Raw genomic sequence first — 23849 nt, 5'->3', positions numbered from 1 at the left:
ATGTGTCTCCGTGGCTTGCTGTTCTGGTGACTGTACTTGTGTCGGTGGATGTTGTCTGTGTTGATTGTCGGGCTCGTTGTTCTGATAGTGGGCTGTACTTGTGTCGGTTGATGTTGTTTGCTTAAGCTTGTTCTGCTCGGGACTGTGTCTATACTGTAGAGCTTTGGTTGTTTGGTACGTTACACTGACTTGTGTATCTCTTAAGCTTGTTGATTATCTCTTTTTTAACTCTTTTTTTCATACGGTCCTAAAAGCCTAGGTAAAAAAAGCACTGATTGAGAAAAAATATCCCAACTTTTTTTGTAGGATTTATGCCTGTCCCTTGACCTGCCTGCCCTCTAAAACTGCAAACTGCATGGGGGAGAATATAATGCATGCATTGTATTAATTACTGGAAGCATTTATCTAGTATAGATAGCTAGTTAACTGTTTGCGTTAGAAGCTGTTAATTTCCGAGGCATTGCAACCGCGTTGAGCAGCTAAAATACATGATTGCGCTATGTTCGGCTCTACGCCTCGAGGTGTAATCTGTTGCAAGATGGCGGGCGTTGCAAGTTTGCTGCTCGAAACTATATCCTGTCTCCGTCAACGTCTCCGTCGACATCTCTCTCACAAGTCCCTCCCATCAAGTCTCTCACTCTCATCAAGTCTCTCTCATCAATGAATTGGTGTCTAAATTAATTGTGCATGGGTATATGTTTTCCTAATTGGTCTGTAAGGGGGTTGTGCATCCCTTGTAAGGGGTTTAGTTCTTTAAGGGGACTTGGTTGTACTGATGCCTCTCTCTAAGGGGACTAGGTTGTACTGATGCCTCTCTCTAAGGAGGTTTGTTTGGTTGTGCATTCCTCTGTAAGGTAGTTTAGTTGTGTATGCCTCTCTCTAAGGGTTGTACTGATGCCTCTCTCTAAGGGGACTAGGTTGTACTGATGCCTCTCTCTAAGGAGGTTTGTTTGGTTGTGCATTCCTCTGTAAGGTAGTTTAGTTGTGTATGCCTCTCTCTAAGGGGGCTTGGTTGTACTGATGCCTCTCTCTAAGGGTGCTTGGTTGTACTGATGCCTCTCTAAGGGGACTTGGTTGTACTGATGCCTCTCTCTAAAGGGGCTTGGTTGTACTGATGCCTCTCTCTAAGGGGACTTGGTTGTACTGATGCCTCTCTAAGGAGGTTTGTTTGGTTGTGCATTCCTCTGTAAGGGAGTTTAGTTGTGTATGCCTCTCTCTATATAAGGTGGTTGTGATTCCTCTGCAAGGGGGTTTGCCTCTAAGGTGGTTTGGCTGTGTAATGCCTCTGTGCATGGTTGTACCTCTGTATGGGGGTTTGGTTTGGGTTTGTTGTCTCCATTGGTGGTTGGAACGGTCATGGAATAGCACTGGTGGGCTGGATGCTTCGGACTGCAGGTAGCTTGTAGCCCCTCGTGTAGAGTGGTCTATTCGACTGCAGATAGCATTGTCTGGCCAGCTCAACTCCTTCGTTTGTAACCGTCGAGACCTCCTACCGCTCTTCACGACCCTGCAGCTGAGGTACCATCATACTATCTATATCTGCATGCCCCCCTCCAAAGCCATTGCATTGCCTCGCCTGTGTTAATTAGGTTAGGCCAATTTGTGTGTGTTTCTACACTTGTAGCTTGATTTGTTAGGTATAGATAGATAGCTTTTTTTTTTCTTTTCACATAATCTTGCACCAGCCAGATTATCAGATCCATGAGCATTAGTATAGATCTAATACCCTCAAAGTGAGGGTAATGATTCATATATACTATACTCTTTTTGTGTAATCACTGTGTTTGTTTTTTTTTTTGTTCGTTATCAGACCAAATTCTCCCTTAGGCCAATTAGTAGTTGTAGTTCTACACAGCCACTGTGTGGTTGTGCAGTTTAATTTTTCTTTGTGTACTTACATTTATATAAATATCCCTACATACTCGTTATAGAAGTTATAAGAATCAGGCTTTATCACAATTAAATGCATGCAAGATTATTAGAACCACCTTAATATAACAAAAAAAAAAAAACCGGGTAACACCACCAAAAAAACCTTTTTTTGTTTTAGAGTAAGAGCTTTCATTCGTGCGTACTTTACTTACTTTGTGTTCAATCTTGTTTGTGCTTTTTTAGGATAGTTTAGTTTTTTTGTTTCTGTTCTATGTTTGTCTTGTCGGCGAGGCTTGTATGCAATTGGTGGCGGGTGGTGGTGGCCTCTGCAATGATCACGCACACATCACATGACTAGTCACCACACAGGGGATACTAATCCCGGGGTCAATGCTAGGCTCTACACTCACTCTTACCAATGGCTACAAAGCCAACTGAACTCAGGCAGTCCAGCTCAGAGCGAGCTCTTGCACTAACCAATGGCTGCAAAGCCAACTGTCCTGCTCAGAGCGAGCTTATCTAACCAATGGCAGGAGCACAAATGAAGTGCCTATTGCCCAATTCAAAGCCTCTTACTGAATGTTGGCTAATAGATCAGACTACTCCCAACAAAGGAGAATGTCACTTAACCAATGACAATGACAATGGCACAATATGCCTGAAAAGCCTTAATCAAGAGTTGCTGCATTGACCCCAGTGGTGTACTTATCATGCAATATATGATGTGTCATGCAATGTGTATCACCATTATGATGCAACATGTGAGTATATTGTAGTCAGTAACTGCCTGCATGATTGAGTTACCTATATCATCTGATCATCGTAACGGTGACTCAGATTTGAACCCCTCCTAACCAGCACTCTCAGTGTTGCTCAGAGCGAGCTTAGGCTATTAACAGCACAAATCAAGTGCTTGTTATAATTTTAACTGACTAAGTGTGTTGCCACTTTAAGCTCTATGGAACTATGCTCTCTATAATCATATAGATCTAGCAACATTGCAGCAGTGGGTCAAAGCACCAACTGTCGGCTGTGGTTGCTACCATGGCAACACTCTGTGTCATACATATAATTATAATTGTACTTATCCACTCTCTGTATATCTTTTACAAGAACAGATGATCACATGAGCAACAGAGCTGCTTAGTTGGGAAAACACTGCATACTGCCAGTGACAGGAAGAAGAGCACGGCACCTGTCTTGGCCTGTGTCAAGATCAATATGCCCCAGGGCACTGTACTGTGTCTTGTCTGTTGCTTGCTTGTATGCAGCCCATGCTGGCTAACCAGTGTCATGTACATGGTTGTGTGCATGTGCAATACTTTTTCCACAGGTTGCCATGTTAAGAAATAGTTAGCCTGATCTGTATTGATTTGCTTTCAGCTCATATGCCTCTGAAGGTTCAGTTCGTGTGCCTGTCTCTCCAGTACACGTAGTGATGGTGGCCGCTGTGACCCGTCAATTGCAAACCAGTTCATCCACTATACTATCAGGTTCCAATCGTGTACTTTGTATTATCGTGTTTCTTTACGCTTACCTGTGAATGGTCATGTGTGTACTTCTAGTACAAGCCCCTCAAGAACCAACAGTAAGCTCCATTGTGTACTTTGTAACCTCTTGATTTCAGACCTGTGTGTGTGCGTACCTCAAGAACCAACAGTAAGCTCCATTGTGTACTTTGTAACCTCTTGATTTCAGCCCTGTGTGTGTGCGTACCTCAAGAACCAACAGTAAGCTCCATTGTGTACTTTGTAACCTCTTGATTTCAGCCCTGTGTGTGTGCGTACCTCAAGAACCAACAGTAAGCTCCATTGTGTACTTTGTAACCTCTTGATTTCAGACCTGTGTGTGTGTGCGTACCTCAAGAACCAACAGTAAGCTCCATTGTGTACTTTGTAACCTCTTGATTTCAGACCTGTGTGTGTGCGTACCTCAAGAACCAACAGTAAGCTCCATTGTGTACTTTGTAACCTCTTGATTTCAGACCTGTGTGTGTGCGTACCTCAAACCAACAGTAAGCTCCATTGTGTACTTTGTAACCTCTTGATTGCAGACCTGTGTGTGTGTGCGTACCTCAAGAACCAACAGTAAGCTCCATTGTGTACTTTGTAACCTCTTGATTTCAGACCTGTGTGTGTGCGTACCTCAAGAACCAACAGTAAGCTCCATTGTGTACTTTGTAACCTCTTGATTTCAGACCTGTGTGTGTGCGTACCTCAAGAACCAACAGTAAGCTCCATTGTGTACTGTGTAACCTCTTGATTTCAGACCAGTGTGTGTGCGTACCTCAAGAACCAACAGTAAGCTCCTTTGTGTACTTTGTAACCTCTTGATTTCAGACCTGTGTGTGTGCGTACCTCAAGAACCAACAGTAAGCTCCTTTGTGTACTTTGTAACCTCTTGATTTCAGACCTGTGTGTGTGCGTACCTCAAGAACCAACAGTAAGCTCCATTGTGTACTTTGTAACCTCTTGATTTCAGACCAGTGTGTGTGTGCGTACCTCAAGAACCAACAGTAAGCTCCATTGTGTACTTTGTAACCTCTTGATTTCAGACCTGTGTGTGTGCATACCTCAAGAACCAACAGTAACCTCCATTGTGTACTTTGTAACCTCTTGATTTCAGCCCTGTGTGTGTGCGTACCTCAAGAACCAACAGTAAGCTCCATTGTGTACTTTGTAACCTCTTGATTTCAGACCAGTGTGTGTGTGCGTACCTCAAGAACCAACAGTAAGCTCCTTTGTGTACTTTGTAACCTCTTGATTTCAGACCTGTGTGTGTGCGTACCTCAAGAACCAACAGTAAGCTCCATTGTGTACTTTGTAACCTCTTGATTTCAGACCAGTGTGTGTGCGTACCTCAAGAACCAACAGTAAGCTCCATTGTGTATAACGTACTTTGTAACTTCTTGATTTCAGACCTATGTGTGTGCGTACCTCAAGAACCAACAGTAAGCTCCATTGTGTACTTTGTAACCTCTTGATTTCAGACCTGTGTGTGTGCGTACCTCAAGAACCAACAGTAAGCTCCATTGTGTACTTTGTAACCTCTTGATTGCAGACCTGTGTGTGTGTGCGTACCTCAAGAACCAACAGTAAGCTCCATTAATAGTTCTACATGTGCTGTGGAATATTCTGTCTCTTTGATTTCAGACTAGTGTGTGTGCGTACCTCAAGAACCAACAGTAAGCTCCATTAATAGTTCTACATGTGCTGTGAAATATTCTGTCTCTTTTTGATTTCAGACCAGTGTGTGTGCGTACCTCAAGAACCAACAGTAAGCTCCATTAATAGTTCTGCATGTGTTGTGGAATATTCTGATTTCAGACCAGTGTGTGTGCGTACCTCAAGAACCAACAGTAAGCTACATTAATAGTTCTGCATGTGCTGTGGAATATTCTGTCTCTTTTATTTCAGACCAGTGTGTGTGCGTACCTCAAGAACCAACAGTAAGCTCCATTAATAGTTCTGCATGTGCTGTGGACTATTCTGATTTCAGACCAGTGTGTGTGTCTAGTGCAAGCCCAGTGAGTTCCCTGGTGATAGCAAGCTAGGGTGTGTAATCCGCTCGCCTTAAAGTACTCCAAAATAAATTATGAGAAGAGACGAAATTGCTAGTAAAGTGTTTAAACATTGCCTAGAGAAGGAACAATGAACTGTACACTTACACTTGATCATAATTATAATTATTGTTATTTTAGCATTATTTGTTTTGTGCCTGTTATTTATGAATCGGTTTGCTTGTATTATAATTTGTGAATGTCTTGATACATAATTTGTATATAATTATGCGCAGTATCAGTAACGTATTTAATTATTATGATGGTTATAATTATATATCCCCATGCCATGCACGGATTGTTGGCTGTGTATATTGTTTATACCTTATATCACCTCATGTATTAATATTCTGTCTACATTCCTTGTATGTACCGTTATCATTCTATTATAGCACCAGCCTCGGTTAGGACGCCCTCTTTTATAACGCCTATAATTATACTACCATATAAAATCACGTACATTGTTTTTAGAAAAATAATTATTTTTTACTGGTTCTATAATTAGAACGATTACGGTATGCATGTGTGAGTATACATTACCCGGCAGGTCAAAATTGGTAATTATTAAAATGGTTAATTCATATAATGCCAAGACACAATAATGTCATCAGCTAGCTACTAAACACATACAGCTCTCAAAATGACAACTGAACGATCTACTAGTAGCTACACGATAACAATAATAAACTAGATAGCTGGCTAGATAATCACTCGCTAAAATGCTGATACTAGGACTAATAGCAGACAACTCAATTGAAATGAGGTTAAGTTGAAATCGTTATCTAAAATTCATAGTCCAAAATCGTTGCAGTAGGTCAGAGGGGGCTTTACTCAGTCTTGCTTTGTGGGGGTTCAGATTTCTGTTGGGCCCAGGAAAGAAGTGTTGAACTATCAGCGTTGCTCAAGCTCCAGATGCTTTGGTTCTCAAAGAGGTCATAGGTGGTGGCTGAGAGTGTGGTGTCCTCGGAGCCGGAGGGTGAGGTTGGGTCGGTGGTGCCACTGCTGATAGGTAGGGGGCTCATATCGGAAGTGATGTCATTACTGTAGAATGGAGCATCTGTTGACCACATGTTGGGGCTGTCCCAGTTAGGACTGGTGCTCTGCAGAGGAAAGAGAGAGATCATGATCAGATAACACACACAGTTGTACAATGTAGGTCTGCTGAAACATACAGTACTTGCATGCAGTACAGTACAAGTTTGTGTGCGGTCAATGTACACTATAAAAAAGGATATCCTATTAAATACGTGTATCAACTTCCTATCACAAAACACACCACCCACCCACCACACACACCCACACCACACAATACCTTCCTCATCCACCGCCCATGGGGGGAGGTCCAGCATCACCACCAGCACCCTTACCAACACGACCAATACGTCTCCCTTGATCAGCACTGCACACACAAAGGTAGGCATAATAAATACTAAAATTGGCAACACAAAACAAAACAGTATAAGAGACACTATAAACGTACACTCCAGATCGCCTATAGTCTGTGCTGCATGATGGTCCAGTAGCACTAGCTCCAGGGCTTATTAGAGTCTTGAAGCTGTGAGAGCAGGGAGGGTTGAAACACACTGGCATGATCAGGGTGTGTGTAACTTACAACAAGACAAAGAAGTTAATGACAGCCCAGCAAGTCAACGATACCGTCCACACTCGTACTCAGCCATGACCTGTTCTCAAGACTTTACCTGCACACAGTAGAGTATGGAGTGTGTGTCAGCTAATATCACACTCACACTTACCTCCTGATAAATACACCATAGCTTCCTTGAATCTTGTTGTATGGAACTACTTGCACCACTTGTCTACACGTACTAGAACTCAGCTCCTATTTGTGTGGAGACCACGCCCATTCTACTGTAGTGGGTGGCGTGTAGTTGGGCGGAGCCCGACCGTTCCTGACGGGAGGTCGGGTTGCAAGCCTACAGGGTTTTGCAGAATCTTTGCAATATCTACAAAAAAGCGTTTTGCCTTGAGCGTTCCTTATAAGGTTATCTGTGGTCAACCATAAAGTTGTAGATCTTAGTCAGCATGTCAACAATGCACCATTCTACAAACAGTTGATGGATCAACTTGAAGATTCTCAGCAACACTTTGATAAGAAAGTCCAAGCAGCTCTGTCTGATGCACTATTCTCCATCTTATATCCCAAATAATGCCTTGGTCAACTTTTTTCACAAGAAAAAGCCATTTTGTTTTTGAATTTTGCTTCCCAATCAGACTTGGCATTTCACCACAATGTGTTTATGACACCACAATGTGTAAACATTAGATATCCATATAAGGAACGCTCTACACCCTCTATTTCAAAGATTCTGCAAAACCCTGTATCTGGGATTTGTTCTGCGCATTATGTAGTACTGCTATGAATATTATTATTCTCAAGTGGGTGTTAACCGACTTGATGACGTGTAAACCACAAGGATGGCACAGCAATACTGCATGCGGTTTTGCAACTAGATGCAAGCGGAAGTGTAACCAAGCCACGTGAAAAATGCTGCAATCTGATAGGGCGCCACTATAGTGGCGCTAGAACAAATCCCAGATAGGCTTGCAACCCGACTTCCCGTCAGGGACGGTCGGGCTCCGCCCAACTAGGTGGCGTGGTCTCGATCTCGTGAGGGCAAAAAAAGGGGCGTATCTGCTATCTGATCAAAATTAATAATGGCTGACATATTCAGGGCTGCCAGGGCTGGTGACTTGAGTGCTTTGCGAGATGCCATCAAGAGGGGGGCTGATGTCAACAGTGTGGATGAGGTAAGCTGGTTTGTGGGTATGTAGAGCTGAAGCTGTGAAAGTATATTTTTGCTGTCGTACTATAAATTTAATACCTACCCAATCAAACTCAACCAATGATGTAATGCATAATGCATACTTAAATAAATGTACGGCATTTACATTGAACTTCCTGGTCTTGGCCGCTCGACTGTACCCTAGTACAGCGCCAACTCAGCTACGACTCAGACTGAACGCAATTAATAATTTTTATGGCTTATTAAAAGGCATACCAAGGCAAGTCACCTTTACTGGGCCTATACCATTGTTATGTGCATGCTTTTGATCAGCACTCCTGACTATCGAGAAGTAGCTTCCTACAGAGATGAAAAATCACACAGTAGATCCACCTGCGAGCTAGCTTGCTGAAAGGTTAGAGTTAGTGTTATATGTACTTTCGTGCGTGCACTGGTGGATAACGTCAGATACAACCACTCTATTAAATAATTCCAATCCCCTCTATGACACCGATGTGTTGTCAAAAGTTACTGCATGCTCTCACTCTTGTAGGGTGGGTGGACTCCACTCATGAGGGCAGCCTATGGAGGGCATACTGACTGTGCTAGAGAGTTGCTCTCCTCAGGAGCCGTGGTGAACCTGGCTAACAAGGTGAGTATCTGATTGTGTTTATAGGCAACATTATTAGGAATTATAATTATACGTGGACATTGAATTAAACTCACCTCTATGCTGAATAACTGTTGACAAGAATTCCATCAAATTGAATTGGGTGGGACTATTATTTTGGTTTGTGTGTGGATTTTAATCTGCCGTCGCTCAACTACGAGCTAGCTTGCTGAAAGATTAGAGTTAGTGTTATGTACTTCCGTGCGTGGGTGGATGATGTCAGATGCAACCACTCTATTATAGTAAATATTGCCAATCCCCTTCCTTTACTTTATTTGTAATTACAGCACCAACTCTGACTGAATTCCATTATTTAAGTCCTCCAACGGTTGCTGTAATTAAAAGACGTAATTATTTGTGATGTCAGGCTCAAGGCAGTCGGCTTTTCTTTTATTATGCACATGCATTTGATTTGTAGAGCTGCTGTAAAATACAGAGACGAAAAATCAAACCGTACAGTTGGTCCACTGCATACTGAAAGATTGCACTCAACACTAGAATAGCTGTGTGCTTAAGCGCCACCATAATATTTTTGAGGTTATAAAAGTTGATTTAGGCTCTGTAAACTACGCTCACTGCACACTCAGTTTGGGGCAAATGGTAAATTCCAAAAATAAGTGTAACTATGATCTATCACACAGATGTGTTGTCAAAAGTTATTATTATGCTCTCACTCTTGTAGGATGGGTGGACTCCACTTATGAAGGCAGTCAGTGGAGGTCACACTGACTGTACTAGAGAGCTGCTCTCCTCAGGAGCAGTGGTGGACCTGGCTAACAAGGTGAGTATCTGATACTAAACTGATGGTCTATAGGAGTTATAATTATACATGGACATTGCCTTAAAATCACCTCTATGCTGAATAATTGTTGACAAGCATTCCATGGAATTGATTGGGTTGACTATTATTTTGGTTTGTGTGGATTTTAATCTACCGTCACTCAACTACGAGCTAACTTGCTGAAAGGTTAGAGTTAGTGTTATGTACTTTTGTGTGTGTGGATGACGTCAGATGCAACCACTCGTAAATATTGCCAATCCTTACTTTATTTGTAATTACAGCACCAACTCTGACTGAATCCCATTATTTAAGTCCTCCAACGGTTGCTGTAATTAAAAGACGTAATTATTTGTGATGTCAGGCTCAAGGCAGTCGGCTTTTCTTTTATTATGCACATGCATTTGATTTGTAGAGCTGCTGTAAAATACAGAGACGAAAAATCAAACCGTACAGTTGGTCCACTGCATACTGAAAGATTGCACTCAACACTAGAATAGCTGTGCGCTTAAGCGCCACCATAATATTTTTGAGGTTATAAAAGTTGATTTAGGCGCTGTAAACTACGCTCACTGCACACTCAGTTTGGGGCAAATGGTAAATTTCAAAAATAAGTGTAACTATGATCTATCACACAGATGTGTTGTCAAAAGTTATTATTATGCTCTTACTCTTGTAGTTTGGGTGGACTCCACTCTCGATGGCAGCCAGGGGAGGTAACACTGACTGTGTTATACAGCTGCTCTCCTCAGGAGCCGTGGTGGACCTGGCTGACAAGGTGAGTATCTGATACTAAACTGATGGTCTATAGGAGTTATAATTATACATGGACATTGCCTTAAAATCACCTCTATGCTGAATAATTGTTGACAAGCATTCCATGGAATTGATTGGGTTGACTATTATTTTGGTTTGTGTGGATTTTAATCTACCGTCACTCAACTACGAGCTAACTTGCTGAAAGGTTAGAGTTAGTGTTATGTACTTTTGTGTGTGTGGATGGATGACGTCAGATGCAACCACTCTATTATAGTAAATATTGCCAATCCTTACTTTATTTGTAATTACAGCACCAACTCTGACTGAATTCCATTATTTAAGTCCTCCAACGGTTGCTGTAATTAAAAGACGTAATTATTTGTGATGTCAGGCTCAAGGCAGTCGGCTTTTCTTTTATTATGCACATGCATTTGATTTGTAGAGCTGCTGTAAAATACAGAGACGAAAAATCAAACCGTACAGTTGGTCCACTGCATACTGAAAGATTGCACTCAACACTAGAATAGCTGTGCGCTTAAGCGCCACCATAATATTTTTGAGGTTATAAAAGTTGATTTAGGCGCTGTAAACTACGCTCACTGCACACTCAGTTTGGGGCAAATGGTAAATTCCAAAAATAAGTGTAACTATGATCTATCACACAGATGTGTTGTCAAAAGTTATTATTATGCTCTCACTCTTGTAGGATGGGTGGACTCCACTCATGTGGGCAGCCAGGATAGGTCACACTGACTGTGTTATACAGCTACTCTCCTCAGGAGCAGTGGTGGACCTGGCTGACAAGGTGAGTATCTGATACTAAACTGATGGTCTATAGGAGTTATAATTATACATGGACATTGCCTTAAAATCACCTCTATGCTGAATAATTGTTGACAAGCATTCCATGGAATTGATTGGGTTGACTATTATTTTGGTTTGTGTGGATTTTAATCTACCGTCACTCAACTACGAGCTAACTTGCTGAAAGGTTAGAGTTAGTGTTATGTACTTTTGTGTGTGTGGATGGATGACGTCAGATGCAACCACTCTATTATAGTAAATATTGCCAATCCTTACTTTATTTGTAATTACAGCACCAACTCTGACTGAATTCCATTATTTAAGTCCTCCAACGGTTGCTGTAATTAAAAGACGTAATTATTTGTGATGTCAGGCTCAAGGCAGTCGGCTTTTCTTTTATTATGCACATGCATTTGATTTGTAGAGCTGCTGTAAAATACAGAGACGAAAAATCAAACCGTACAGTTGGTCCACTGCATACTGAAAGATTGCACTCAACACTAGAATAGCTGTGCGCTTAAGCGCCACCATAATATTTTTGAGGTTATAAAAGTTGATTTAGGCGCTGTAAACTACGCTCACTGCACACTCAGTTTGGGGCAAATGGTAAATTCCAAAAATAAGTGTAACTATGATCTATCACACAGATGTGTTGTCAAAAGTTATTATTATGCTCTTACTCTTGTAGTTTGGGCAGACTCCACTCATGAAGGCAGCCGATGAAGGGCACACTGACTGTGTTATACAGCTACTCTCCTCAGGAGCCGTGGTGGACCTGGCTGACGAGGTGAGTATCTGATACTAAACTGATGGTCTATAGGAGTTATAATTATACATGGACATTGCCTTAAAATCACCTCTATGCTGAATAATTGTTGACAAGCATTCCATGGAATTGATTGGGTTAACTATTATTTTGGTTTGTGTGGATTTTAATCTATCGTCACTCAACTACGAGCTAACTTGCTGAAAGGTTAGAGTTAGTGTTATGTACTTTTGTGTGTGTGGATGGATGACGTCAGATGCAACCACTCTATTATAGTAAATAATGCCAATCCCCTTCCTTTACTTTATTTGTAATTACAGCACCAACTCTGACTGAATTCCGTTATTTAAGTCCTCCAACGGTTGCTGTAATTAAAAGACGTAATTATTTGTGATGTCAGGCTCAAGGCAGTCGGCTTTTCTTTTATTATGCACATGCATTTGATTTGTAGAGCTGCTGTAAAATACAGAGACGAAAAATCAAACCGTACAGTTGGTCCACTGCATACTGAAAGATTGCACTCAACACTAGAATAGCTGTGCGCTTAAGCGCCACCATAATATTTTTGAGGTTATAAAAGTTGATTTAGGCGCTGTAAACTACGCCCACTGCACACTCAGTTTGGGGCAAATGGTAAATTCCAAAAATAAGTGTAACTATGATCTATCACACAGATGTGTTGTCAAAAGTTATTATTATGCTCTCACTCTTGTAGGATGGGCAGACTCCACTCATGAAGGCAGCCGATGAAGGGCACACTGACTGTGTTATACAGCTACTCTCCTCAGGAGCCGTGGTGGACCTGGCTGACGAGGTGAGTATCTGATACTAAACTGATGGTCTATAGGAGTTATAATTATACATGGACATTGCCTTAAAATCACCTCTATGCTGAATAATTGTTGACAAGCATTCCATGGAATTGATTGGGTTGACTATTATTTTGGTTTGTGTGGATTTTAATCTATCGTCACTCAACTACGAGCTAACTTGCTGAAAGGTTAGAGTTAGTGTTATGTACTTTTGTGTGTGTGGATGGATGACGTCAGATGCAACCACTCTATTATAGTAAATATTGCCAATCCTTACTTTATTTGTAATTACAGCACCAACTCTGACTGAATTCCATTATTTAAGTCCTCCAACGGTTGCTGTAATTAAAAGATGTAATTATTTGTGATGTCAGGCTCAAGGCAGTCGGCTTTTCTTTTATTATGCACATGCATTTGATTTGTAGAGCTGCTGTAAAATACAGAGACGAAAAATCAAACCGTACAGTTGGTCCACTGCATACTGAAAGATTGCACTCAACACTAGAATAGCTGTGCGCTTAAGCGCCACCATAATATTTTTGAGGTTATAAAAGTTGATTTAGGCGCTGTAAACTACGCTCACTGCACACTCAGTTTGGGGCAAATGGTAAATTCCAAAAATAAGTGTAACTATGATCTATCACACAGATGTGTTGTTAAAAGTTATTATTATGCTCTCACTCTTGTAGCGTGGGCGGACTCCACTCATAATGGCAGCCAGTGAAGGTCACACAGACAGTGTTAGACAGCTGCTCTCCTCAGGAGCCGTGGTGGACCTGGCTGACGAGGTGAGTATCTGATAGTGTTTATAGGCAGCATGTTTGTGACCATTAATTTTCATCATTTGGTAAATGAAATACTTGCGCATGTACTTACAATTATGCACATTGCCAGTATTTTAATTGTTACGTTTTGCTTATAATTTTTACGCTTATCTTGCTTAATTATTTGTGTCTAAGTTGACGAACTGGGCTACATAATTTTACGCTTATCTTACTTATTTGTGGGCTACATACGTTTTCTTGGGTATGTTGTACACAAATGAATAATTATGATACGTACGTAGCACTTAAAAAGGTTGTACAGTTTAATAACATAGCACATCATTGGATAGTTGCATTTTTGCTCTTTGCCAATCCCTTTCCTTTACTTTATTTATGGTCTATCGCACAGATGTGTTCTCAAAAGTTACCGTATGCTCTCACTCTTGTAGGATAGGTGCACTCCACTCTATTGGGCAGCCTGTAAAGGGCACACTGATTGTGTTAGACAGCTGCTCTCCTCAGGAGCCGCGGTGGACCTGGCTAACAATGTGAGTATCTGATACTATGTCTATAGGCAACATGCTGGACATTACCCGAGGCCGTGCCGCGGCTAGCGGGTATAGTAGTCGTCTGGTCTGTTTGTTTGTGTTTTGTGTGTGACACAGTCTACTCCCCTGGATTCCATAGCACTGTGTTTACAGCATGGATAGCCTTCACACAAGTTATTAGTTTTCAGATTTTGATGTTAAAGCTTCGTAAGCTTGGACTTACACGGCTAGCTAGCTACACCTGGCCTTTATTTCGAGGTACGTATTTACAGCTAAAGTGATCCCGTACCAGGAACAATGGAACAGGGTCACTAATTTAAAAGTACATGTAGAAAGCCTAGATATGATTTTGGTTGTTGTACGAGCTAGCTTGCTGAAAGGTTAGAGTTAGTGTTTGTACTTTCGTGCGTGGGTGGATGATGTCAGATGCAACCACTCTATTATTAATAGCCAATCCTCTTTATTTACTTTATTTGTAATTACAGCACCAACTCTGACTGAATTCCATTATTTAAGTCCTCCAACGGTTGCTGTAATTAGAAAACGTAAACGTAAACGTAATTATTTGTGATGTCAGGCTCAAGGCAGTCGTAATTATTTAATGTTTGTGACCATTAATTTTCATCATTTGGTAAATGAAATATTTGCGCATGTACTTACAATTATGCACATTGCCAGTATTTTAATTGTTACGTTTTGCTTATAATTTTACGCTTATCTTGCTTATTTGTGTCTAAGTTGACGAACTGGGCTGCATACGTTTTCTTGGATATGTTGTACACAAATGAATAATTATGATACGTAGCACTTAAAAGGTTGTACAGTTTAATAACATAGCTAGATAGTTGCATTTTTGCTCTTTGCCAATCCCTTTCCTTTACTTTATTTATGGTCTATCGCACAGATGTGTTCTCAAAAGTTACTGTATGCTCTCACTCTTGTAGGGTGTCTGATTTGCTAAATTTTCTGTGACGTACATACGTATATATACATGCAGTTGTAGGTGTACTGTACATCATTGTTAAGTACATGTACTGACAATCACATGCATGACTGTACATTTCCTTAGTGCTTTAAACTGATGCCCCAGCCGGTTTTAATTTTTTATGTACTGTACGAGGTTGTTGTGCTTGTGTTCTCACTCTAGGATGTGGTTGGAAATGTAGAGCAGTGAATGTCTGTATTGTTCAATGTACATTCATATTGTGTTGTCACTGTCTCCACTCTTGCAGATTGGGAACACTCCACTCATAAAGGCAGCCCACAGGGGACATGAAGATACAGTAAAGACGCTTCTCTCTGCAGGGGCTTCCCCTCTCTGCACTAATAATGTGAGCACATGTACTTTATAGAGTACATAGTTGCGTAGTTATACTTAACAAACAGCTTTACATGTACCTATACCTCTTACAGTAGTTGATGACTGAACAGAGCTGTCATTTGTACCTTAACATATAACTCTTAATGTGCTATTATCATTGCCAGTATCGCTGTGTCAGCAAATTACATGTAATACGCATTAGACCACTTTACCTCTTACAATGTACGTCTCATCCCTTCATATGATCATTATCACAGTATGGAGAGACTGCTCTGATGATGGCCAAGGAATCACTTCTCTCTAACCCTTCAATAATAAAGCTGTTGGAGGAAGCTGAATCACATGTGAGTCCATACCTCAATAATGCATACACTGAATTACAATTACTGTAACATTAATTAAAAACACATTAATCAATTATTAGAAGTGTTTTCCTTTCACCAAGAGTTCATTATAGCCTATATTGTATATTGTTGTGTCTTATGTTAGTATCTGTGGTGATGATCAAGAGGTGTGGTTAGCATTCAAGCTATAGGTGTACATATTGTACAGTATCGATTAGTATTCTAGTACACGTGCATTGCATGGATAATTGAAGCGTGGAATATGTATTATATTGTATTGCTCTTCACAGGACTATGATACAGCCAGAGAAGAGGTGCCTTCTAAATTAGGTATGTCAGCAAGAACAAGACTATAACTATAATATTGTGTGTGGAAGTGTTCTACAGTAGCGGTCAATATGAAGTACAGTGATGCTACTGTACCAAACACAGTTCTTGTCTCACTATAATCTGAACTAGCTTACGTCAGCTGGTAATTTACCAAACTCAGACTCAGTTACTCATTCTGCAAAAGAATATAATTTACTTACTTAATAGGCATAATTATTCTATACTGCAGATAATTCACCTGCCCCATATCTTACCATCATTATGTCTCCAACATTGAGCATGTAAGCTTAGCTGCATTGGTGTCATGGTAATTGTTCACGCCACTAATCAATGTATAATTATAGGACCATCCGCTAAACAAGTCACTCTTCAAGAACTAGTAGAGCAATACAATCTGACTGACGAGCAACTCAACAGTGAAATAGAGGTTCCTGATACTCCCGAATTGGCCTTATGTTTTGATGGTGTGGAACTTTATTCGAGTGCAATGGGGCTAGCTATTGCTGAACAAGCCGATGTGAACCAATCACGTGGAACTCAAGCAGCCATGATGAAGTGCTTGCAAATCTGGAAACAACATAATCCTTCACAAGCAACTTACAGAGCTCTCCTGGATATCGCACTGAGATTGGGAAAAGGAAACACAGCTCATCAAATCTGTCTGCAATTGACCCAACGTAAGTACATGTACACATGCTACTACATGTCAGATGATAACCACCCTCCGCCTAAGCCCTCTACTAAGTAGCTATTCGACTCATATCCATAATTACCATTGAAATCACAACAGAGAAGAATCCCTATAGATTGTGACCATCATGCATGAATGCTTGTACACGTCCCTCCTAGACTGCACTGTTGAGTACAAGCGAGGTATAGGGTAGTGTGTTTGTGTGTAGACTGTTAGAGCTGCTCAAGGATCAATGAAATGCAAGTAAGAGTTTCTATAAGCTTCTAGTCATGTTTTCTTAGATTCATATTTGTGACAGGCTCTGGGAAAAAGGCCATATTGGAGCAGATATTGGTATTGAGCAATAGCCAGATTTATAGACTACAGTGTATAATCTCATAATAATTTTTCTTGGCTTATAGTTATCTACAGTCTTTCTACTACATCTCTGTAAAATCTGATGCTCTGAATCCAACGCGTTCCACCGAAGCGCTTTGTCTAAGCAGCCACCATTACCTTACTTTTCCCAATTTAGCAATCTTTAAGTGGGCGTTTCTCAATACCGCTATTTCAGAACTTTGAGTTTCTAACGCGCATAACTCAGGCATGAAAAGAGGTATGTGCAAACTAAGCATATCAATGCATAGGCAATTCTTTGTTCTATCATCTGGTATTTAAATCTCAACAATTGTAGTCTGCTCCAATATGGCCTTTTTCCCAGAGCCTGTCACATTTGTGGATTTGCAAAATAAAGCTTCGTTCTCGAACCTAGTTTTGCTTACTTGGAATGCCATTGCAGCCTTTTCAGAAGAGTCCGTAGAACGAGTGTTGCTACTCTACTTAGTTGTTAGCTCTGCACTAGAACGCTAGCTATTGGTAGCTGCAAGAGTGAGAAGAGAGCTGGAAGGCTCTGCTGACTTGCAGCCATTAATTTTAGACTTGAACTTTTGGCATTGATCGTTTTTAACAACAATCGTCGTCGATCATTACCCACTATTTGAGTTTCCCTGTGATTGTGTATTCTGCGCAGCAAAATTAAAAATGTTTATCATGATAATTATAATCAATGTGTGTATAAAAGCTAGCTATTAGTAGCTTTATGTTATGTATCTTTGGCACCTCCACCGAGGCATCAGCACCCGCGATGCTTTCATTATTTATATCAATCTGTGTATAAAAGTTAGCTATTAGTAGCTTTATGTTATGTAGCTTTGGCACCTCCACCGAGGCATCAGCACCCGCGGTGCTTTCATTATTTATATCAATCTGTGTATAAAAGCTAGCTATTAGTAGCTTTATGTTATGTAGCTTTGGCACCTCCACCGAGGCATCAGCACCCGCGGTGCTTTCATTATTTATATCAATCTGTGTATAAAAGCTAGCTATTAGTAGCTTTATGTTATGTAGCTTTGGCACCTCCACCGAGGCATCAGCACCCGCGATGCTTTCATTATTTATATCAATCGGACCTCAATTTTGATACAAAAATGTGCCACAAAAATAATAATTATTTACCACTACTTTGGTTCAATAATATTACCGATTGTTTACTTTTTTACAGTCAATATTCAAAACCGAACCTACTTAAAAAAACTGGATGAGATGATGGCCGACACAAGTGGCACTATAGAGCTACATTATCTCAAGACGTACTTCATTGGTCCCTCGGGTATTGGCAAAACGACCACTCGACAGCGGCTTGTTGGATCCATTACTAACCTGTCTTTGCTGCCCGAAGATCAAAGGAAACGTTGCAGTACATTACTAGCCGAGTGTGAACAAGTATTGGCCTTTGTGGACAAATCTGGAAGAAAGCTTGAATTCAAAGCATCTTCAAGTCTAGAGGAAGAAACACAGTTTATCTTCTCTTACCTTATGTCCTGTGAACCTATTGAAGACAGCACTGTCAGCAATACTAGTACACCTAAGGAACAGCCCAAAAAAGAAACCACTGACCCAAAGAAGCAAACTCAACTCAAGATCGATGAAACTGCTACTGTACCCAAAGAAACGGTGTCACCAACACCGGTATCACCAACACCAGAACCACCGGAAAAGGTCGTGAAAGTGACTACTGTAGATGTTGGAAAGGTTGTCTCGAGACTCCAGAGTATTGTGGGTTCAGGAGAGTACACTAAAGAGCTGCTGAACAAAGTCCTACTCAATCTGGTCGATATAGGTGGGCAGCCTGGATTCGTGGAGATGTTTCCTTTTCTAAGCAAAGGCGCAGGGATTTTCCTAGTATTCTTTCGACTGGACAAAGACCTCGATGACATGTGTCAAGTCTCCTACGAACGAGGAAAGGACAAGATCACACCGTACGATTCAACGTACACAAGCAGAGAAACGGTCTCTCAAATCCTGTCAGCTATCAGCCACCATACCAAGATTGACTCGGACATTGACAGAGAGCAGTGTAGTAAACTGGGCAATCTAGGCTCTGCTAAGCCTGTTGCTACCCTCATAGGTACTTTCAAGGATGAACTGGCAATACAAATCAAAGTCGATCTCCTGTACGAGAAATGTTGTGCCTCCACAAAAGCTGTCAGCAAAAGCGATAGTACCACTGCCAGCAAGAGCGATAGTACCACTGCCAGCAAGACCACTACCAGCAAGACCACTGCCAGCAAGAGCGATAGTACCACTGCCAGCAAGAGCGATAGTAACACTACCAGCAAGAGCGATAGTACCACTGCCAGCAAAAGCGATAGTACTACAGCCAGCAAGAGCCATAGTACCACTGCTGACAAGAGCGATAGTACCACTACCAGCAAGAGCGATAGTACCACTGCCAGCAAGAGCCATAGTACCACTGCCGACAAGAGCGATAGTACCACTGCCAGCAAGAGCGATAGTACCACTGCCAGCAAGACCACTACTAGCAAGAGCGATAGCACCACTGCCAGCAAGAACGATAGCACCACTGCCAGCAATACCACTACCAGCAAGAGCGATAGTACCACTGCCAGCAAGAGTGATAGTACCACTGCCAGCAAGACCACTGCCAGCAAGAGCGAAAGCACCACTGCCGACAAGAGCGATGGCACCACTGCCGACAAGAGCGATGGCACCACTGCCAGCAAGAGCTATGGCACCACTGCCAGCAAGAGCGATGGCACCACTGCCAGCAAGAGCGATGGCACCACCGGCAACAAGAGCGATGGCAACACTGCCAGCAAGAACGATGGCACCACTTCCAGCAAGAGCGATAGCACCACTGCCAGCAAGAGCGATAGTACCACTGCCGACAAGAGCCTAAATGAACACGAACAAAAGAAAGCAATTCGGAATATTTTGACTCTACTGAAGAGTGATGCGCCTGCTAACGTCAGTGCAGAAGACATGGCTGCCATTGAGCAAACAGTCAGCCAACACCTCAACTCAGACACTTTCAAGAAAGATGTCCAAGACCGCTTAGAGCAAAAGTTGACAGAGAAAAACGAAGCTGTGAGCAAGATTACCAGCAAGTTTGAGAAATTACTTTCACACCCAAAAGACAAGAAGTTCATAGCAGTCGACAACTATGAAGGCACTGATTCTGATATGGAACCTCTTCGTGAACATATTCATGGCATATTCAGTAGCTATTTCAAAGATGCCAAGCTTCGAATTCGCCCACAACAGCTTTTGTTGGGAGTTGTACTGAGAAAAGAGTATGACATTGTGTCTATGGAAGAATGCATTCGTATCGGTACCGAGGGGTTGAAGATGAGTGAGGAGGAAGTTCGATTCACCGTTTGGTACCTTGATCGATTTGTCGGAGCTTTGATATATCATCCAGAGATCAAGGATAAAGATGGTTGGTTTGGAAACTTTGTCATTTGCAACCCCCAAGTGGTATTCAACAGCCTCAGTGTTCTCGTTGTCAATCCGCTGCTGGAGCTCCATTCTGAAGAGGGCAATATTCAGTTTAATGATAATGAGAGAAAAAATTGGATACTCATGGGTCAATTCTTACTGAAAACAATCACTCGATGCCATTCGGAGGAAAACCAGGGGGTGAAGAAAGACCAGTTGATTCCTGTTGAGAAGCTGCTCATACTGCTCGAGCATTCCCACCTTTTGGCCAAAATCACAACAGTGGAGGAAGACCATACCACAGAAGAAGTTGAAACGACATATTTCATCCCCGCTATTCTCAAGTGTGCATCTCGCGAGGAACTAACGAAACCACCCCCCACTGGCATTGATACACCCTCTCCAATCAAGATCACATTCAAACCCCAATACGTTCCCATTGGAGTATTTTGTGCCATGATCAGTGAATTGGTCTCAAGGGGGAGTACTGGAATTCTGGGCATGACTTGGAAACTTGCCACTGATACCTCAGTAAAGAGAAATCTCGTCTCCTTTCACATTGACGAATCTGCCAAGCATTTTGTTACCCTTATCGCTAACGTCGATTGCTATGAGATACGGATTATTCGACAGGACAGGGACCATACGATGCACGAGCTTTGTTCCTACGTCCTCTCAACCCTCCTTTTGGTGATGAAGGACATCAGTCCACTACTCACTCCAATCATTGCCTTCGACTGCTACTGTGGCAAACATGAAGATGGTTCCAAGCTTTGTCTCCTCACACCTGGAGCTGATCCCTGCTTTAAATGCACCAGCAAAGTCTCTCTGGGTCCTCACCAAGAATGCTGGTTTGCAAAAGTAAGTAAAATTAATAATAAATTAGTTCTGTTTTAATTTGTTGTTTTTGTATCAGGAAGTCAGCCTGGGAGGTGATGTGTTCCTCCTTGCCCTGCCCTTTGCTGAGGACCTAGATCCAAGCCTCTCCTTCAAGTGGAGGAAGAGAATACCTAGAATTGGTGGGACTGAAAATGAATTGGAATTCAAGGCCTCGTCACATGATCACTTCAAGGGCTTTATCAGTTGTGAGATCTCCAAGAACCAGAAGCATTTCTTTACCGCGTACCACTGCCTCAAAGAGAGTGTTGGTGAGAATAATGTTAGAGCTTGTATGCAGATTATAATTATGACGCTTTTACGTGTGTACTGTACATGTATAATTTAATTTCAATTGTTACAGAGCACACCTCCAGCTCTGAAACTGATCAGCTGTTTGCAGATGTGAAGGAAGTGATCAAAGAGATACGCTCTGACTGGTACAGCCTGGCTATAGAACTGGACATTGACTATGCAACTAGGAAGGTGAGACCTTAAGAATGTGTCCCTCCACCACCTTGAGTGTATTCTCCCAGTGTAGTCCTAATTATGTGTGTGCACTATTTAATTGACTGATGCCGTTATTTAATGGTTGAATAGTGAGCATTACATTTTTAGAATGAGGTGTCTATAGCAATGCTGACTCTGCATATTTGGTGTGGTCTTGTATGAAGTACCAACCTGATTACTATAGCAATGTAATGTTGAGCCCTTACTAAGTATTTAATACTGTGTTTCACTGTGTGTACTGATAGAGTCTTGAGAAGGACTATCGCTGGGTTGAGCCGTGCTTTGAGGCCATGCTGACACACTGGGTGAAGCGCTCCTCTCCTCCCCCCTCCTGGTCTGCCCTTGTTAGAGCACTAGAGTCTCCCGCCATTGCTCGTGGGGACATTGCAACAACCATTAAGGTTGGCAACTATCAACTATATCACAATTGAAAGCTTTATTTTGTATAAATTGTTGCAGTACATGTTCTATATGCTCTATGTTACAAATGCAAGTAGCTAATAATTATTTGATTTCTCTTTACAGACAAAAGCTACCAGCGACATCTCTCCTGATGTTTGTCATCTCACTCACGGTGGTAAGCATAATCAGTCTTGATTTGATTAACAGCAGTGAAGTGCATTATGTAACTGTAGCTGATCTTATCAGTACAATACAGAGTTCCCTTCAGTAATGTGTGTTTCAGTTAGTAGGCATTGCTTAGGAATAATGACAGTGTTCTGTTGTTGTCATGATTGTGTGTTCCTTCCAGAGGGACTGAGTGTGGATCATCATTTGAGGGTAGTGAGGACAGCTGCCTGGGAGGTGAGGGGGACATGGCATCGTCTGGGAGAGCAGTTGGGTGTCAATGAGGGGACACTAGATGTGAGTGCTCTGCTGTGTGTGTACTTAACACTGTATAGCAGTAGATGACTGTGTACTAATAGCCCTGTGCTCATACAGTCGTGCATCATCAGTTAAGGAATGTGCCAGCAGGTCTGATTGGTCATAATTAGCCTGCATGTGCAAACCCATTTATTATTATTAGCCTATAGCAATATTATCCTCATTCCTATAATCCTCTGTGTGCCTGTGGTGTCAGTGACTCTATAGATGTAGTAGTGAAATCAGTAGTTCACATGTACACCCACACACACACATGTACACACACACACACACACACACACACATGCACACACACACACACACACACACACGCACACACACACACACACACACGCACACACACACATACACACACACACACACACACACACACACACACACACACGCACACACACTTGTGTTCAGGCCATCAAGAGAGACTATCCGAACGACTCTGATATGTGTTTCACTAAACTACTGGAGCAATGGTTGACAAGATCCACCCCCGCCCCCACACTAGGAGCACTCATCCAAGCACTCGAGTCTCCTGTCATTAGTTGTGGAGACTTTGCCCAACAAATGGAATCTAAACTAACCTAGCTTACAGTAACAGCTCCACTGTAATAAATTTATTGTACTGTGTAGCATAATAAAAGAACTCATCAACACTTTAAGGTTTATATTTGGTAAATATTACACAGAACTCTTAGTGGATTGCTTAGTTAATGATCTTTAATTTGCCACTTTTATTGTGTCATAATTATAGCGGTAGAAAAATGCAACATTTATGACGTATACTGCATACTAGGCTAAACATTGTCCATGATGTCAAGTTGTCATGTTTCTTTGGTAACGGGCTTGACAATTAACGTCTTCAACTTGTCCCATCAGAGTGTCCATGATTACATAGATTAGAAACAGCGTGCCTATAGAGTTGTGGTGGATGGGGGAAAGTGACATGGTCGTATTTATAATCATGGTACACGACAATATCACATGCAGCATGGACATGCATGGGGATAATAGAACCATCATCATTATGACAAATATGTTACGTTGC

At 41.7% G+C, this 23849-nt stretch overlaps 2 protein-coding genes and 1 long non-coding RNA gene across 6 annotated transcripts in view; 2 read left to right on the top strand and 1 right to left on the bottom strand.

Annotated features, from left to right (window-relative positions):
• The window catches only part of LOC135334063 (transmembrane protein 131-like), a 66387-nt gene extending 59030 nt beyond the window's left edge, over positions 1-7357 (bottom strand). Inside the window, exons 1-4 of one of the 4 annotated variants that reach the window (XR_010394187.1) lie at positions 7186-7357; positions 7044-7131; positions 6744-6830; positions 5993-6531 (exon numbers count right to left, since the gene is read on the bottom strand). The gene's annotated coding sequence lies outside the window, so the exon portion shown is untranslated. Of the gene's footprint in view, positions 1-5992; positions 6532-6743; positions 6987-7043; positions 7132-7185 lie in introns of those variants that run through there. The other 3 variants (XR_010394186.1, XR_010394185.1, XR_010394184.1) reach the window with 3 other exon arrangements.
• Positions 1-23536, top strand: part of LOC135334056 (uncharacterized) — a 113059-nt gene extending 89523 nt beyond the window's left edge. Inside the window, exons 14-21 of the mRNA XM_064529092.1 lie at positions 16416-16748; positions 18303-21400; positions 21456-21687; positions 21780-21901; positions 22171-22326; positions 22451-22502; positions 22677-22789; positions 23216-23536. Coding sequence (XP_064385162.1) covers positions 16416-16748; positions 18303-21400; positions 21456-21687; positions 21780-21901; positions 22171-22326; positions 22451-22502; positions 22677-22789; positions 23216-23389 — 4280 coding nt within the window. The 3' untranslated portion in view covers positions 23390-23536. The remainder of the gene's footprint in view (positions 1-16415; positions 16749-18302; positions 21401-21455; positions 21688-21779; positions 21902-22170; positions 22327-22450; positions 22503-22676; positions 22790-23215) is intronic.
• Positions 969-5854, top strand: LOC135334102 (uncharacterized). Its single transcript, XR_010394202.1, has 3 exons — positions 969-4966; positions 5025-5056; positions 5371-5854. It is a non-coding gene; the product is annotated as an uncharacterized LOC135334102 (long non-coding RNA).
• Positions 23537-23849: the final 313 nt, after the last annotated feature.

The sequence above is a fragment of the Halichondria panicea genome, chromosome 3, assembly GCF_963675165.1.
Source record: "Halichondria panicea chromosome 3, odHalPani1.1, whole genome shotgun sequence".
NCBI classification, from domain to species: Eukaryota; Metazoa; Porifera; class Demospongiae; order Suberitida; family Halichondriidae; genus Halichondria; species Halichondria panicea.
This window is presented reverse-complemented; position numbering and strand designations above follow the sequence as displayed.